We start from the raw sequence: 18,309 nt of genomic DNA, 5'->3' as shown, positions 1-18,309 counted from the left end.
TGCATGTTAGGATTGATTTCTTTTAAAAATATTTTATGTTCACACAAAAACATTCACATGAACCTGCAAAACTGCATGAAAAGCGATACCTATAGTATATCTCTACCTGTACTTCATATAGTACCTATACTTTAAAAAGTACCAGAAAACTAAAAGCAAGTGAAATCTATTGTTGACTATTGCAAAATGCTGAAAAGAGAGCTTGTGGTAATGACAGCGAGGCCAAGAATGAGGTGGCAAGCTGCACCCGATGGGGCCGAATTGAACAGGAACTATGGTATCCTGAAGGCAACCGTTTTAGTGCAACAACAGATGTTTTGCACACACAGCCCATAGAAGACCCAAGGCTTTGGTCTGACCCCTGTAACCCCTAACATCTCCTCAACTTTCTGTGTATGCTGTGGAATGAATACACGTTATTTCATCAACAATCTCTACGGGTGTATTTTTACCAAAGCCCTGGAAAATGGATTGGCATCTTTCAGCGTATGAATAATTGGCATGTGTGCAAGTTTAGGCTTCAGCACATCCAGCAGCGGTCAGCACAAACGGCTATAAAAGGCTCTATCAAGTCTGGAGGACCGTGCCAAGCCAACGGCCCTCTGTTTTGGCTCGGTGCTGCGGGCTGCAGACTTCCACTGTTTGGCTGAGGTTGTCCACAAAAAAAGATGGGCGCAGGATGGAAGGAAGGAAGGAAGAGGAACTGGTTTTATTTTAGGTGTGTTTGATGTGGAGGTGAAAATCATATCGACGGGATACACATATTTCATAGGAAGGATTGGGTGGCTGGTCTGAACGAGCGACTTTATTGTATCAGTGTTGCTGTTAAATTGTGTTCTTGCCACCACGCTGTGAGTTTGTGGCCTGGGCTGCCAGATTGTCTAGACCGACGCCTGCAGGCTTCTAAAAGACTTTAAAAAGGTCTTTTCTAAACTGGAAACGTCAGGAATGCTTTGATGGGGGATGCTGCACTTCTTCATAAAGTATTCATAAAATGTATGAAGCTACCAAGTTAGTAGAATCTTCAAGTATGTAAGTAAACAAATATAAGTTGTAAACAATTATAAAGCATTCAGTATTATTAATGATGAAGGTATAATTCTAACTTGTGCGAACGGCAGCCACGTTTCTGTCAGTGTACCCCAGGGCAGCTGTGACTACAGACGTAGTTAACCACCACCAATAGTTAAGCGCTGCAAATGGCCCCTTTGGCCGCACTGAGGATGCTCCTGGTTTAGGTGAATTTTACCTCTTAAAAGTGAAGAATTGTGCAGACCTTTTGGAAATGCGTGTAATGTGATAAGCTAGACTATTTTTTGTTTTTTAAAAAAAATCTCTTTGGCTAAAAAGATGTTTCTCCGTGACCATTTTCATTCAGTTAGCCAAAAAAAAAATCTCCCCTCTTTAAGAGTGTAAATTACAAACTGATGCGTATTTGAGATTTCAGATATAATTAATGGGTACCAGACGATAATTTGCCCAAAACGGCAGCACTGGGGCTTTCCCCTCTACTTCTAAAAGCTTTAAAACATATTTTGTCGTCATATTTTCCACCTAGTACTCAAATATACTAAATCTTAAACTGTTATCATTTCACAGTTTTACAAGTGGAAATGTTTATTCACATGTTTGTTCTCCTTCTATATGATTTTGCAACGCGCTGGTCCAGGCTTCCCTTAAATATATGTTATTTTAAGCACCAGCTTGAGTTTTTGCAGCAGAGGAGGAGTACAGTGATGAATACAAACAGGCATGACAAATGCACTCTTGACCCCGAAGTCACATCAATTATTGATGTCTGTCAAGCGTTTTACTTTACTGTGTTGTCGGTGCACATATGCAATAAGAAATACATAGCTTAATTTGTTTTTGCGTTTCTTTTTTCCCCCATTCAGTGGGAAAAAGTGGACCTTTAAATCATATTTTGACTAAATGGGCGTGTGCAAGAACATTTTGTGATATTTCTACACTGTTTACTGAGGTCATAAGAGAAAAAACGTAATGTCTCTTTAGTACAAAAGCTTAAAACATTTGTAGGAAACATCTACCCGCTCAGTCACTCTGTGCATGTATGTTTGTGCGACAAAGCTCTGCACACTCCGATCAGGTTCTCGGTTTGTTTTCTCTCCAGCAAGAAGAATAAAACAACTCCCAGACAAATGACGTGTGGCTTTCCTCCACACATGCACACACACCCACACGCACAGACGTGCAAACACCCAAACAGATGACAGATGTTCCAAAATACCACAACAACTGTGCAGATGCCTTGTTGCGAGATCTTCAATGCCTCGCTTTAAAAAAGGAGCTGAGGACCAACACGTTATGTGTTTCCACAATTACCAGGACAGAAGAAAAGGGGAACTATGACTGAGCCCAGGTGGTGTTTTCTTTACATGTTTTCTTATATAAAGTGGTGCAACAACATTTTTTTTTTTTTTTTTTTTTTACAGCTTCGGAAAATGACTATGCAGAGACACAAACATAATACTACATTAAGTAGAACACATGCACAATTATTGAGGTACTTGGTGTTATTAAATGGAGAACAGTTGGGACAAAAGTGTGACACCTAAGACTCACTTCCTGTTGTGTTGAAAGCAAATATCTCTGTCAGACTCATATAGTTTAACTGTAACACAGTTCAAATATCTTGTATATATCTTGTTAAATTGTCTTTTTACTCTACTTTTATATACTTTTTTTTTTACTTGACTACTGCACTGAAAGGAGAAGCTCTCCAATCTTGGTGTACATCTTGTATAATGACAATAAAGGCCATTCCATTCCATTCCATTCCATTCCATTCCATATAGCAGTCAGTGGGCGCTGACAATACGTACACAGTATAATTATCCGATTGCATCAATATCCCACCTCACTGGATTCTGAATGTGGAATTTCATGACCCTGATGCCGGCTACTATACCCGTAAAAGCTATCTTATACACAGTATTTGTATATACAGTATGATTTTCAACCGAACACACGTACATAAAAATATGCCTTCATTCAGATCTGCTGTGGTAACAAGTCTCCACCCTCACTGTGGGATTGCGTATCATGCACCCGCCCCTTTGACGCTAACTCCCAATCGGTGGGCCTGTTGTTTGTTTACATACCTGCACACTCTCTCTCTCTCCCTCACTCGCTCGCTCTCTGTGAAGCACACACAGTCTGTCCCTCTCTCACCCTCAGAGCATGTTGCTGAGACACGCTCGCTCCCTTCTTCAGTTGCTGCAGCGGAGACTACACCAGCAGTGTCGGACCGTGCAGCGGCTTCGTGGTGATGCCTTGCATGTGAAGTCAACTTCTTCCCGTTTTACTTTTCTTCTCCATCATGAGAAAAGACCGACTCCTCTTGGCCGCAACTCTCACCGTTATCTTCTCGGCTGACATCTACTTCATCCTTTTGCCAAAGCTGCACAGGGCCAGACACTCCTGTCCATGTCGCCACGGCAACTTCAGCCTCTCCAGTCACATCTCCAGCTGGACTTTCATTCCGCTCCAGGATACGACTCCTTCTGAAGCAGACAACGTGGGGTCCAAACTTGACAGGCTGTTCGCTCATCCTTTGTATAACATCCAGGCCCCCGTGCTGGGACCCGAGGAGAGGCTGCTGCAGGTGGAGCAGCTGATGGACTACTACAGGAAGAAGGTGTCCCGCTGGGAAAGGTCAGCTTCTACCTACAGACACTTGAGGCTTAAACATTCAATCTGAGCCTGTAAAAAGGTGGTTTAACGTTAGATCGTCTAATTCTGCATTCACAACCAAATACTCAATGTGTATTTGGTTGCAATGTGATATACAGTCATCCCTCGCCACATCGTGGTTTCAACAACCCTGTAGACAAGATAGACATATTAATCAAACCAATAATGGTGAAAAACATAGATAACTTGGTTAGTCTCATTGATCTGTTTGAGAAGGTCCGACTCAAACCAAAACGGACTCTAACCAAAGCAAATTTTCCAATAGAAAATAATATTTTGACTGATTTTTCACGGCACACAGAAAATTGTGTTCTAAGGCTATATAAATAGTGTATCTACCAAAATAATAATTAGACTCTCATCTTTCATCGGAAAAATAACATTTGTTTCTATCTTTTTCCGTTCTTTCGATATCAGCAGTAGTTCATTGGTAAATGTTCAGTTTTCCATTAAAAGGGCGTTTTATGGAAGCATAACTTTCACTTTGACAAAATTTAGCAATATATATATTCAGCCGAAATATCTAAACAATTATGCCACAACATAAAAGTTGAGTTAAAGTTAGTAATAAATACGACATTTTTGCAGTTTTTATACTACCTGATTACATCATCAATAGGAATTGTCATACTAATCGATTCATCGTTGATTTGGAAATGTGTGGAATTGTTGGTTAATGGTGTCTTGAGTGCTTCAATAGCATCAATAACAATAATGTGTTTTGTTTCTATGGTATCAAAGCTTTTAACTGTTAAAAACACGTCCAAGGAAGCTATATTACAGAGATACGTGTATAAAAGTATTTTTTTTTTATTATTTTACTAATAAGGTTACACATATATTTACATAACAAAGTTGTTTATGCCCCCGTGTGCCTGCTACTTTGAGGTTTGGAGTGATGAATGAACTACCACGCATATAGCAGGTGTTACTGTGAAGAAATGATAGGTTTGGCCAATCACCTCACTCAGCAAGCACGTATAAATGTGCCTGACTGTGGTCAAGGGGCAGAGTCACTGATTTTACGACTCTTCAACTCACCGCACACACAAACAAACGAAAAAAAAATAGATACTTAGCATCAGTGCATGATAACAGATGCACACCCACGCTGGTAAAATCACCCAAACAATCAAGTGTTTGCTTTGGGGCAAAGTGATTAAGGCGGCGTTCAGCGAAACATGCGTCATCAGAGTCCAACCTCCACACCACAAACATGTTATTCTGAGATCCCGCGTCTGGCACATTTGAAGTTAACAGGTTTGTTTTTTTGAAAGCCACCACCTAACGTCCCCATCTGTCAAGAGACAAAGCCATCTTGGCCGGGATAATGTCTGCTCTACACTTTCGGAACGGTGGAGACATTTTTGGGCTCTTGAGGTGGAAAAGGAGAAGAATTATGAGCCCTTTATGGCTATTTCTCCGCTTCTGCTGCCATTTACAGCAACAATATATAGTTACTTTGTCTTGAAATAAGAGCTTGATAATCAGTTTGATGCTAAACTGGAGAATGTGTCTCCCCCAGACAACTTCTTTTAGTAGTCTATACTATAATATTGGTGCACAAGCCAGGACAAGTAAATTAATATGCTAGCCCATAAAAATAACCTGGCTATGTTTATTGTACAGGTTCACACAAAATGATCTGACACATTTGTAGGTTAAATAAAACGCAAATAAAGTAAAGTGTTTTTACTTTCGAAAAGTACATATAATGCTATTCTGTTTCATTATGTTTTAAAAATAAAATCAATGCAGAATCAGTAGCGCTGAAGTTGGTAACCCATAACAAAATGGTGTTTCCGGCTGGTACTGGATCATGTCTACCAAGATTGAAGTGCAAACGGAACGCTCGTTGTGTTGCAGTTAAAGATTAGTTTGTTTTGATAAACGTTTCTGCAATGAAAGCGCCATGCTCACCAGTCCAATTCATGAAAAATAACCCAAAAACAATGGTATTATATGTACTTTTCGAAACTAAAAACAATTCTTTGTTACTTTACTTTATTTGTCTTTTATTTAACCTACAAATGTTTCAGATCACTTAGCCTCACCTTGTATATTTGTCAATTCCTATAGTTCTACAAAAATAAATAACTGCCTTTGTCATCCAATTAGCCACCACAGCCCGCCACAAATAAATCTGGACTGCCACAGATTCGGCACTACTTTGTTTCCAAAGTTTTTGAAAATCTCCACTCTGGCTGGAGTTTAGCATCATGACCAATAAGCCAGCTAACGCTACTTGTGTTCATTATTTCCCCCCTCAGACACATGAAGTTATACAGTGAAGCTGCGGCCGCCTCCAACATCACTGTCGTCGAACATGACGTGGCTTTTGACCCCGACGCCAGTTGGCTCAAGTTCCACTTGGGAATAAGTCGCTATGCACTGTACTCCCGCCGGGACCCCGCGATCACACAGCTGCTCAGGGACATGCAAGACATGACCGTGGTCAATGCAGGTGACGGATGGATGAAGCCAAACTTTATTGGAGCTATTCTTTGCATGAATTATTCATTCCATACATCATCCTCTTACAGACTACACTCAAGATGAGAAGGCCCTAAAAGGGGCATGTGACTGCAGCCAAGGTAAGGTCAGTTCACCTACATTTGTAACCTCACTCCATGTGTCTATGAATGTTCTGAATTCCTGCTTCAATGTAGTATTGAGCACAATAATGCTTCTTGGAAGAGTTGTAGCTCATCTTCCTACAGCATGGTGTAATTCAGAAGTGTCCAACATAATGAAAATCAAAAGATTACAATTTTCATAGCATAATGTCCTGCTATATATTTTTTGTCTTTAACGCAGTAGTGAAGCCCAGTGGACACCACTTGAAACTCGCTCTTAAGATGCAGAACTTTGCCAAGGCCATGTTCAAGCCAATGAGGTGAGCTTACATCTACAGTATAGAACCCTACGTATATACAACCCCCATTAACACGCTACTTACACACGTGTGTGTGTGTGTCAGGCAGCAGAGGGACGAGGAGACTCCAGAAGATGTCTTCTATTTTGTTGATGTCCAGAGACACAATGCAGAGATAGCTGCCTTTCACCTGGACAGGTAAAGTACCGCCATACACGTCACCATGCATCAGCTTTAGGTCTGCCTTGGAAAATCCAGACCATTGATGAAAAACCAAAGGGTTTGTAGTCATGCCAATAGTAAAAATGCAAGTACAGTATTTTCCGGACTATAAGTCGCACTTTTTTTTCATAGGTCGGCTGTTCCTGCGACTTATAAATGAAAAAAGTGTTTATGTTACATAAACACTGGACACCTTTTCTGTTCATGTTTATTTTTTGTGTAGCTGAATAACTATTGTGTTAGCATATCTTACACCTATTCAGCCTGTTCTCTATTCTTTTATTGTTAGAACTTTCCTTCCAAGAGGACGTAATGTCTGTTTTGGTCAAGTAGTTTGGAAAATAAATTATCCGCAAAAAATGGGACTTATACTCCAGTGCGACTTATGTATGTTTTTTCTACCTAATTATGCATTTTTGGCCTTGTGCAACTTATACTCCGGAGCGGCTTATAGTCCAGAAAATACAGTAAATGTAGCATTATCTCAAGCATATGACTTAGCATTTACATTTGACTATAGACTAGGGATAATTGTCGGTACTGATAATAATCGGCCAGATCATCATAAAAATGCAATATCGGTATCTGATTTTCCGATCATGAAAACAGACATAAAAAAATGTCATTCCACTTGGTGTGAGGCTTGCACGCTAACCACTCAAACGCCGTGCAGCCCAGCACTGTACACTGTAAGCATAAAAACCAAAAAATAATACTTAAAAAAAAGTGAGTGGCTCTAAAAAAGATACAACAAAAGTTGAATGACCCAAATGTCACACAACTTAGAGTTCAAGTTGTTGTTTTTTTTTTTAATACTGTGTAAGTGAAAGGTCACCACAGGCACAAAATTCCACACAATGACATCCTAGAATTTCCCAACTGAGTAAGCATAACAAACCACACACACTTTGTGAGAAAGTGCGCAATAGTTTAGGCAATGTAATTTATTAAAGTACAGTATGTAGGCTACTATACAGAATCATTAAGGCATGATCTTGTAAGTCTTTACAAAAAGTTAGCTATAATTTGATACAGACTATTATTATCCCACAGACACATTGGCTACACTCCTATTTACATTTATAGCAAGTCTGGGTCTTGCCTGAGGCTTTTCTCATTACCACTCAACAATATTTCATACTTTTAGCTTCACACTCTAATTGGCTATCAATGACTAAACATGGCCTAAAGGCAGTGTACACGTCTTCATATGGATACAAGTGTAGTAATACAAGTCTAAAAATGCTTTCATATCGTCACTTTGTAAGCATTCTCATCAGTTTCTTTTTTATATCTTTTTTAGCAAGAACACAAAAAGAGTATACTTACTTACGGTACTCTGAATTTGTACTGCCGTGCTGTGTGGCTAGCGGTGAATCATTCATGTGATCCCCGCATTAGGATCCTGGACTTCCGCAGAGTTCCTCCTGTGGCTGGCAGGTGGCTGAACCTCACCGGAGAGGTGCTCCAAGTCACCAGAAATGACGAACTTCGAGCTGTTTTCTTCACCTCGCCTGGTAAATGCCTTCGTTTAAAAGCAGGGGTGTCGCGGTAAAAACGCCAGTATATAAATGTTTGTTGTTTACGTTTAGTTTATTTCTTCTTCGCCTGTGTTGAGTTTTTCATTTGACAATTTGCACCATCTAGTGGACAGTGGGCAGTAGTGCAGTTGTAGGACTGTGCTTTATACAGTAGATACTTATAAATAGAAATTTTATGAATTAATTTCTTAAATACATGTTACAAAATAAAGCTTAAATAACTGTATTATTGTATTATATTATTTTAATGATTAGTCAGTGGGAAATTAGTAAAGTTACATTAAAAGTTAAAAAAAATAGTAGCAACAAGTGGACAAACACACAAGCTAAAATACTTCAGTATAATAATTCATTCTATAATTAATTAATAATAATTCATAATTCTATATTAATTCTATAATGCAAAAAACAATATGTATTTTTATTAAATTTTTTAGTTGACAGAAAAATGTACTTATTTAACATGTGTTGCTAAGCACACATCTATATGTAATCAACAGACAACAGAAGCCTAAATGTGTCACTTATGTAAATAACAAACTAACCATCATCCATTTTCCCTTCCAAACAGCAAACAACACGTGTTTTTTCGCCAAGTGTCTGTATGTGTGTAAGACCGAGTATGCAGTGTGCGGAACCCCTGACCTGCTGGAGGGCTCCTTGTCTGCCTACCTGCCTGGCCTCAGCATCGCCCCCCGTATCTCCATCCCCAACCCGTGGATCCGCTCCTACTCCTTCACCGGACGGGAAGAGTAAGACAACAATACATATTTTATTTATAATTATATATCATTTACGTCTCTTTTTTTTTGCTGTAAAAGATGGGAGATGAATCCGCTCTACTGTGATACGATAAAGCAGCTTTATCCTTACAATTCAGGCAACCGCCTCCTCAACATCATCGACATGTCCATCTTTGACTTTCTAATGGGTAATGACACATTATCACCGAATTCACTCCATGGCCACGCCTTCACCTGTTTTGACGTAGCTCTTAATCTTCTTGCAGGAAACATGGATCGACACCACTATGAGATCTTCACCAAATTTGGCGACGATGGTTTTCTTCTCCATTTGGACAATGCCAGAGGGTGAGAAACCGAACATAAGAGTTTTGGTTTTGGGGCCGTGATCTTATTCACATGTGGTGTCAAAACTATGTGATAATAGATTTGGGAAGCACAGCCAAGATGAGATGTCCATCCTGGCTCCTCTATCTCAGTGCTGCATGTAAGTATGATGCTATCATGCTGTTGGATACGTTTGATGACTCTGCTTTATTGAACGCTATTAGCTTTCTAGCAATTGATGTTGCCCAACCTTTTAGCTTTTTCGGGCTCTATTAGTGTGAGTGACAGGAGAAAAAGCTCTGATAAGTCGTTTGAGGCTGCCTGCTGGTTTGCATATGTAAATCTCCAGCCTCCAAATTGTCTAGACTTTTTTGTAGGGAGGAAAATATATGCCAATAGTTCTGTTTTTTTGTGTCTCCATCCTACATCTCGTCCCAGGATAAAGCGTTCCACTCTATTGAGGCTCCAGCTGCTGGCTCAAACACAATTCCAGCTGAGTGACGTGATGAGGGAGTCTCTGCAGAAAGACCCTTTGCAGCCCATCCTAACAGAACCCCACCTCTCAGCTCTGGACCGCAGGTTACACAAGATCCTGAGAGTGGTCCAGCGCTGCGTCCGAAGGCTGGGCAAGGACCGAGTCATCTCCAGTGACTTTGTAAAGTCCACATTGAAATCTGAGGCCAAGACGGAGAGCAAAAAGGCCAGGTAGCAGAGCATGAAAGTCACTCTGCTTCTCTTAAGACTTCATGATGAAGTGCAGTTGTTTCGATTTTAATGAAACAAGCCATGGATAAAAGATGCTGTGAATCCCATAGTGTACATATGGGGAATAATGTTCAAGTCCACATATAAAGACTGCATTTATGGCAAGGCATAATAAGAATGTCAGCTATACACATAAGAGAGCACTTAATATTATACTTCCTTAAATGCCTGCATTTATTGATAAATGAGATTTTTTTATATTTTCCTCATTTCCCATAAAAACAAGACTTTTGTACAGACACGATAATAAAGTTCAGAAAAACAAATGTACAGATATTCAAATGTTATGGGTGATAACCCACTCAACCATTATCACTGGCAGTTTTCCATCCAATTCACCCGCTATAGGCTTAATGAACTAATAAATGAACAAAACACACACTGGAGGCAATTCTTTTTACTTTTTTATTGCTTAAACTGCCATCTGGAACAATCTATACCAAAAAAGGATAAACATCTTTGCACATATAGGAGGTGAAACTGAATACAGGGTAAGAATAGAAAAAGAATGGTCCTCTGATCGCCTTGCAATACAGTGCACCGCAGCCCCAAAAACCAACCCGCTTTAAGGTCAGAAACCAGCAGGAGTGACCAAAAACTACCGTAAGCCCAGGAAAGGTCAGCTAAGGCAAACCGGGACGATTGCAGTGTGGCTAAAACATTTAAAACCAATGCTGATGTTGCAGCTATTTACATTAGTCTGACGTACACCTTCATCCATAGCAAATAGTGGTTTCCTGTGAAGTGGGATGGACGGGAAGAGACTAACTCCATAAGGATAGCCTGAGTGGGGCGGAGGGGGGGCAACACAAGATGATGATCAGCCAAAGAAAAGACACTCATCTCCAACTAACGTGGCTGCTGCAATCAGAATACAAATGTCATGAAAAATGGCAGGAAAGACGTAAAATCGGAGGTCACCTAAATAGTCGTGGGGTCACCAATCAAATATCCACGCTTCTGCACAAAGCTGCAGGGGGCTGTGCGGTATTTTGTATGCGTTTGTGTGACAACATCATACCCCCAAAAAGTAGAGAAAAATAATCCCAAGCTGATCCAGTAGGCAAAAAGCGAAGGTTTAAATAAATATCCACACCAGAAAAACCTCTGATGTTCTGCAATATGTTTCTTTACATTGGGGAGAGGAGGGGGGGGGTCTAAACCCATTATTACATAATACAATGACATACTGTTGGTGTCACTCAATCGACAAGAAGTATTTATTTTGTGGCACTCCACACCTAAAATAGAATTCATGGAAAAATAAGTTTACAAAAGACCATTTTTTTTCCACTATCACCATCACTCCAAACCACAAATTGAATAATATTGATTGCGTCAATGATCATTAACTAGATTACAAACCATAGCATAAGAGTGACCAAGTTATTTGGTATATACTAAAAAAAAAAACCTCAATACTGAAATACACAATACTTTTGGTTTTTTTCCACTTTATTTTTTTTTAAAGATATTTCTCCCCAAGGCAGTTCTTGTAGAGTTGTTGTACAGATTAGGACAAAAGGGTTTAAAAAAACAAAAGACACTCTGTTTTGAGCTCCAAATATGTAACATTTCCACCTTTATAAACATTTGGCACCAGCCTGGAAGCTGCAGACTAAAAGTCAACTTTTGGGATTCCTCACCCTCGCTATTATCTCATCCTACCAAGCAAACGTTTGAAAAAGGAGTCATCGCATCGAACCCACAACATTTGGTCTTCTACGGTCACGTCTGCTGGGGGCTTGTGTAATGGGACGACGGGTGGAATAAATTGGCCATGTGAGGTTTTTTTTGTGATTGTCCTGTCTTTTTTGAGAGCCCACATCTCCTAACCTTCTCAGCTTTGCGTGTCTTAAAACAAAGCGGAACCAGCAGATATATGACATAGGTAGCGTGATGCAACTGTGCCTACACGGTAACGTTACAGCAGCTGGTACAAGCGCTGGTGAACGGCTAAAAAGTCACCTCGGCGTGACGGGCGGTAACCACGAAAGTAAAAGGGAGGGAAGGGGGGCGGGGGGAGGAGGCAAGAAAGTGGCAAAAAGCAAATCACGTGGGTGGACCCTGGGTCTAGAAGGAGGAACAGAGAGAGGGAGGAAGGATTGGGGGCCGGGTGGGTGGCGACGAGCACCTTCAAACAGACAGCGAGACGAAGCTGTTGTACTGTTGGATGTTGCGCTTGAGGATGTCTGAACACGGGCCCAGGACGCGCTCGAAGCGAGGCCGGTCCAGCTTGACGCACTTCAGGGGGCCACGGGCGACCACAGTGGCGGCGCGGGGGCGGTTCATCAGCAGAGCGATCTCACCTGCACCACACAGAAAAAGAACTGATTCTGAAAACACGATCGATGTAAGATTAATAATGAATAATTTAAGTCTTTTTTTATGTAGTTTCATATTGAGTGTCATCATAAAGTCAAGTCTATGCAATGTTTCCAGCCAGTCAGCACAGTAGGAATACAATAAATAAATATCATTTCAATATAGTTGGAAGCTGTAAGTAACAATTTCATTTTTACCAAAGTAGTCAGATGGTCCTAATCTCCCCACTTCCACAAATTCCTCGTTCTCTGAGCGGCGCTGCAACACGGCAGCTGAACCCTTAAACGCACACAAACGACAACAAGAACACACAGTTAATAAAGTCAAATAAATGCGACACTGAGCGTGCCTTGATGATTCCGGTATCGTTGAAGCCTTTGTGGGTGCTTCTCAGGAGGCTACGGATCAGGCATTTACCTCCAAGATGATGAAGAACTCGTCTCCGGGTTCACCCTGCACAACTATCTTTTGGCCGTCCTCAAACTGGACCGGCTCCAGAGCGTCGGCGACGGTCAGGCGCTCCCACTTGTCAAGAGACTCTGAGGGAGGGGCCGACATGACAGATCATATTTAAACCTGTTACTGATCTTGACAAATATTTGTTACAATCCCCGATGAGGTATTTCTGATCTCAGCATCAAACACAAAAAGAGAATCCTTTGTAATTAATCTGAAAAATCAACGGAATCAACCCACCTAAAATGGACACTTTCCTGAGGAATTCCTCGTACATCTTCCTCTTTCTCAAAGTGCTTCCCTACAAAACAAAAGCATCTTTCTGTTTAGGCCTGCAACTAATGATTCATTCCCCTAGATCAGGCATTATCCACACCGGAGGAGTTTTCTGTGCAGGTTATTGTGTGTAGCAGCTCTATAGGAGTCCACAACTCAATACAAAGGGTCGAGTTATTGATTTGAGAAAGAAAAGAGGCATAAATTGCTGTTTTGCAAAGACCAAAATAGTTGTGATTAATTGGAGAATCGATTAATCATCAATTCATTGATTAATTGGTGCCCTATTATGCAAAACTGACTTGTCAACGATGTTATAAGAGCAACATATCCCTAGAGTGGAGCCCGACAGACATAGCTGACAATCTAATACAATCTGAGACAGATGTGGTCAAACACAGCTCATTAGCATCAAAGCTACGTCTTAAAATATATAATCTCAAGAGAAGACACCACGGGACCGACTGCCAACATCTCCTCACCATGAGTATTCTCCTGTAGCTGTCTCTGTCAATGCCCCACAGCTTGACGTTGGTCTTGGCTCTGACGGTGGCGGCCCTCGGGGTGCCGTAGATCAGTGCCAGCTCTCCAAAGCTGCCGCCTTCACCGATGCTCGTCACCCATTCATTGTTCACGTAGACCTGTAAGATCGAAGACAACGCATAAAGGATTGGGAAAATGTTCTTTTCTTTTTACTATTTGTTAATTATATGGTTACTTCCTGTGTGCTGATTTCAATATTTTTGCAAGGTTTGACTTTTCATACTCACATCCATCTCCCCTTGGTCTATAACGTAGAAATTGTCACCCTCGTCACCTGCAGGTTAACAATAAAAATGAACAAAAGACACTCATCAAGTCATGTTTTCATTCCATTTTTCATAAATGCATGAGAAAGCAATCCCACCCTGCAAAATAACGGTCTCCCCGGCGATGTAGGTGACTGGAAACATGGCATCAAATATGTCACTGAGAAAGAAAAACAAATGTGACTTTTAGATACTATTTATTAAAACCTTAAAAAAGCAAACTGAATTCAAATAAGCTACCTCCTCTCGTTGTCATCCAGGTGAGAGAAGAGAACGTTTTTCTCAATAGCTTTGGCTAAAGCTGCCATTGTCTTGTAGTCCTTCGGAATGACCTTAAAGAAACGACACACCAAGGAATGAAGCGACCACTTCAAATCACACTGATGATGCAAGAAAGTATGTCAGGGTACCGAGTCAACATGTGTGTACCTTTCTGACATACGAGGCTGCGTCCTCCTCTGTGTACACCTCAGCGCTGAAGGCTCCTCTCCGTCTGCGACCCTTCACCACAGGGTTCATGGGTGGAGACACCTCCTCATCGCGGGAGTCTGAGCGTGAACTGCTGGCCTTCTGCTGGTTCTGAATCTGCTTGACCTCCTCCTGGTGAGGGAGGATTGATGCAAGAGTCAATTGGTGCGCCGTGACGGGTTTTCTTAAAAATGACAGGTTCCATGGTTTTTAATAAGGATTATGTCAGGTAAACAGATGTCCCTTTAGTGTGTTGCTGTGTCCTCGTTATCTTACCATGTTGGAATCATTTATTACACCTGCAGCGAGTATTTTAATCATTCCTTAAATTAATGTCTGCACATTTAAAATGTCAGATAGAATGTTTAGTTGATCAAACTATTTACTTTTTATTGATTCATCCTCTCATCCACATGGAAACGGTGTTCTGGGTGCCCTGAAACTTTTTTGAAAACGGCTTCCTGACTGGGAAAATCTGAAAATGCTGGCTTGTCGTTTTCGTATAGACAGCAGACACTGCTGTTTTACGAAAACGATCACGTCACCGACCCAATGCCAACCCGTCTGTCACATGACCAGAAGTGACCTTTGACAATAAGCCAATATAATATCTGAATATTCTGACTGACATGACCCACCCCAGTCCACATCCTCCTGATATTTGTTTGTCTTATACGCCATTGTGACCGGCAAAAGTAATTCCACGTCATCCAAGTCTTGAGCCTCGGAAAGCGGAAGACCGCTGACTTATGTCCATGCCTTCTTTTTCTCCTACGGTTTGGTCATCCATTCTGTTCATTACTTTTATGGACAGAATTTCGAAGCCTAGCCAGGACGTTGTGGGGTTTTGGTTCGGTGGCTGCCGGATTGGGGCTAAGCTTTGTGCACATGATGTAGTCCTGCTGTGAGTGTGTAGCGGCAGGGATGAGAATCAGCACCTCCAATTCCGAGTATATCCTGGGACCGCCCGGGAGGAGCTGGACAAAGTGGCTGAGGAGAGGGAAGTCTGGGCCTCCCTGCTTGGGCTGCTGCCCCGGCGACGTCCGGGATGATGGATAAATGGATGGATGGGTTGGATTGATGTGTCACATGGTTCCGATGCCTGTCAGTTAACAGCGCCTTGTGTATTACATCACTTTCACTGAGTGATCGGTTCCCATCTGGATGCCACTGCTGACTAATCTTGCACAGTCGGGACGCACATTTTTTTCAAACAAAAAATCTCAAGGGTGTTCCTGTGTGGACAGGGCCTAAGTTGTGTCCTATGCTCGACGCAGTGGAACACTATAAATCAATTATAACCCTCTGGGATCTCCTCGGTGAGATAAAATAAATATTGCCTGACAAGCCAAAAAAAATTCTACAACGCATATTAATCAGCTATAGTTCATATAAAATACTGTATGTGCGTGTCCGGTGGCGAGACCCACCTTCTCCAGCCTCTCAAAGTACTCTCTGAGGAAGGCCATGGGCCTGTCGGGCCTGGAGGTGCACAGCTGGACAATGCAGTCCTTCAGCAGCTGTTGGATGTTGTGTTTCTGCACGTACTGCTCGCACTCCCTCAGGCTCCGCTCCTCCTCGCTGCTCGTGCTTCCAGAAGCCATGATGACAACGGCAACCTTGTTCTATGACCTCTAACCTTGATGTGGGACAGAGCAAAGAGGAAGAGATGAACACAACAAGACGATGAGGTCCTCGCTGTTTAACATGGGAGTTGGTAGTACAACTGGATAACAGGGATGCGAGACAAATAGAACCAGAGTGCAAAGACAAAGACGCACTTCATGTTTAGCGGCAGGACTGAAACTGGTCATATGATGTCTGACTTCAGACCACAACATTTTCCATCAAGTTTGATATCATCACATAAAAGCTAACCGATATGAGGCCTATTTACTAACATTCAGGTACTTTGTCAAACTACAGCATGACAGCTATTGTGACTGCAATAGCGTTTCGCAGAAAACTAATGCGGATCATCTGACCAACATCTGCGATGAAACTTATTTTCACATGCCGCTTATCACTCAAAGCGTGGTTGAACTTTATAGAACAGGAAGGCCTGTGTGTTGAAGTGTGCTTAACTGCAGGAACTCCAAGTAAACCACATTCATCCTGTGAATGCAACGCTATCATACATGTGCATCAAATTTTCACAGAAACAGGCTAGCACACACTAACTGAATCCAAACTAATGCAAATTGTATAGGGGGGAAAAAATCCAAACTAGCACAAATTGTATAGGAAATATCTAAAATATTTTATTACTTATTTATTTTCATTTAGATGGAGTGATAGACAATATGCAGAATTCAAGTGCTACCTAATGGTTTAACTTGACATCAGCTGCACAATCCTATGAGGCTGACAGTTATATTGGGGAAATAATTTATGTACGCAATGACCTTGCTACACAGTAGGTAACTGTATACGTTTGAAAAAATAGAGCCATGCCTGCAATTGAAATAAATTCTTCCTAGCATACAAATGGAATGTATCACTGTGTACAGTGTGTACTAACGTCTAGGTCAGGGGGGCTAGAAAGGAGGCTAACGGCGTCAGAAAAGCCACAGACAATAAGCAGACTGTTTCGCAAACGTCACGTACCATACATTACAAAACCAAATGCCATCAATATAATGTTTTACTTGTCTGCCACGGGTAAATACCGCGATAAAAGAGTGTAGCTGGATATATAGCTTGCTAGCTCGGTGCAAAGGCAAAGCCCTCTTGCAGTGACGCCATCTTGGGTTCTATCATAAACAAACGCGAAGCAGAGAAAACAAATTTCACCTATCCAGAGGTCATGCGTACGTTCAAGTGAAAGAATAGGAATACTCACAAGATACAGTAAAATCCTACCGAGCCCTTCGACGGTGACTCGGGACAGCAGGTATTTTTCAGAGCGTACCGTTAACAGATTCTGCTCTCTTCGATCTTTTCTCGAGCCCTGGACCGCTGCCCCACCGGATACTGCTGAGAGCCAATCAACGGCCTTCACTGACGTCAATACTCCTCGTTCTGACATGTGAGCCCGTAACCCCTAGCAACCTTAAAGGGGCCGCATCGAAACCCTGTCGTCAGGGAACCCAACTTTAAGTGGGGGAAAAACATCACAGGTCAGCAAAAGTATGTATTCTATCCTATTTGGAAGCTATACATGACACATCATAACACAAATTAAAGAGTGCTTTTCTTTTTATCAATATTTGTTATTGTGGATTTACTGTCTTGTGCATCATATTGAGAATCTTCACCAATCCGAGAACTGTATGATCGATGCAGAGGAGCATAATTACATGATATAAAGTTTAACATAATGTATAAACCAAGTGTAGCTACAAAACACAACTTTTTCCAGACAATGTTTATTGTTGTGGAATAGGTTTGCTGTGGTGTAGGATTGCATTGCATCATACTGAGAACCTTGAGTAATATGTCAAGTACTGTCTGATCATTTCTCGGTAACACAGTGACATGATGGTTTAAAGTAGAATACCATATAACAGAAAACAAAGATAAAATACAAAAATAATCCAAAATCAACACAGTGAATGTGCTTGTACGAAGTCTTGTGACGGTACAAGGTACGGCCACCACTGAACAGGCATCAAAACCAGAGTAAACAGATTGATGAGCCATTTAGCCAATGAAATCATCAAAACATTTCCTCGTGAAAAGACTGAGCGTATAAGTGACCAATTAACGATTTGCCACGAAAACATAGCCGAGTGACAGCCATTTTGACGAATCAGGGACTGACTTTAAATATCACTTCCACTGAAAAT

The 18,309-nt window shown here is 41.3% G+C and overlaps 3 protein-coding genes across 4 annotated transcripts in view; 1 reads left to right on the top strand and 2 right to left on the bottom strand.

Annotated features, from left to right (window-relative positions):
- Positions 1–8,402, bottom strand: part of LOC131109324 (myoferlin-like) — a 32,073-nt gene extending 23,671 nt beyond the window's left edge. Inside the window, exon 1 of one of the 2 annotated variants that reach the window (XM_058061217.2) lies at positions 8,141–8,402. The gene's annotated coding sequence lies outside the window, so the exon portion shown is untranslated. The remainder of the gene's footprint in view (positions 1–8,140) is intronic. The other variant, XM_058061218.2, reaches the window with a different exon arrangement.
- On the top strand, positions 3,158–11,217 carry fam20a (FAM20A golgi associated secretory pathway pseudokinase). Its single transcript, XM_058061242.2, has 11 exons — positions 3,158–3,675; positions 5,985–6,178; positions 6,258–6,308; positions 6,532–6,610; positions 6,695–6,787; positions 8,213–8,328; positions 8,924–9,104; positions 9,174–9,283; positions 9,362–9,443; positions 9,523–9,582; positions 9,861–11,217. The coding sequence occupies exons 1-11, from the start codon at positions 3,341–3,343 to the stop codon at positions 10,129–10,131; spliced, it is 1,572 nt and encodes a 523-aa protein (XP_057917225.2). The 5' UTR covers positions 3,158–3,340; the 3' UTR covers positions 10,132–11,217.
- Positions 10,579–17,528, bottom strand: LOC131109338 (cAMP-dependent protein kinase type I-alpha regulatory subunit). Its single transcript, XM_058061248.2, has 11 exons — positions 17,364–17,528; positions 15,952–16,160; positions 14,483–14,653; positions 14,294–14,385; positions 14,152–14,213; positions 14,015–14,061; positions 13,727–13,885; positions 13,209–13,269; positions 12,930–13,051; positions 12,710–12,791; positions 10,579–12,496 (listed from the first exon to the last, which is right to left on the bottom strand). Exons 2-11 carry the CDS (start codon positions 16,123–16,125, stop codon positions 12,324–12,326), a joined length of 1,143 nt encoding a protein of 380 aa, XP_057917231.1. The 5' UTR covers positions 16,126–16,160; positions 17,364–17,528; the 3' UTR covers positions 10,579–12,323.
- Between the last annotated feature and the right edge of the window lie 781 nt (positions 17,529–18,309).

Source organism: Doryrhamphus excisus, linkage group LG2 (assembly GCF_037039965.1).
Source record: "Doryrhamphus excisus strain RoL-2023G ecotype Guam linkage group LG2, RoL_Dexc_Guam_v1.1, whole genome shotgun sequence".
In the NCBI taxonomy this organism is placed as follows: Eukaryota; Metazoa; Chordata; class Actinopteri; order Syngnathiformes; family Syngnathidae; genus Doryrhamphus; species Doryrhamphus excisus.
Note: the sequence above shows the minus strand (reverse complement) of the source record. Positions and strands in the feature narration are given on the sequence as shown.

Bases quoted from the DNA above. Each gene is read 5' to 3' on its own strand.
- fam20a (XM_058061242.2), top strand. From the start codon at position 3,341: ATGAGAAAAGACCGACTCCTCTTGGCCGCAACTCTCACCGTTATCTTC. The intron at 6,788-8,212 runs GTAAAGTACCGC...TCCCCGCATTAG, and splicing joins GCTGCCTTTCACCTGGACAG to GATCCTGGACTTCCGCAGAG. The intron at 9,284-9,361 runs GTAATGACACAT...ATCTTCTTGCAG, and splicing joins CATCTTTGACTTTCTAATGG to GAAACATGGATCGACACCAC.
- LOC131109338 (XM_058061248.2), bottom strand. From the start codon at position 16,125: ATGGCTTCTGGAAGCACGAGCAGCGAGGAGGAGCGGAGCCTGAGGGAG. The intron at 14,654-15,951 runs GTGGGTCTCGCC...CTCCCTCACCAG, and splicing joins ACTTTGAGAGGCTGGAGAAG to GAGGAGGTCAAGCAGATTCA. The intron at 14,214-14,293 runs GTAGCTTATTTG...TTTCTTTCTCAG, and splicing joins CTGGATGACAACGAGAGGAG to TGACATATTTGATGCCATGT.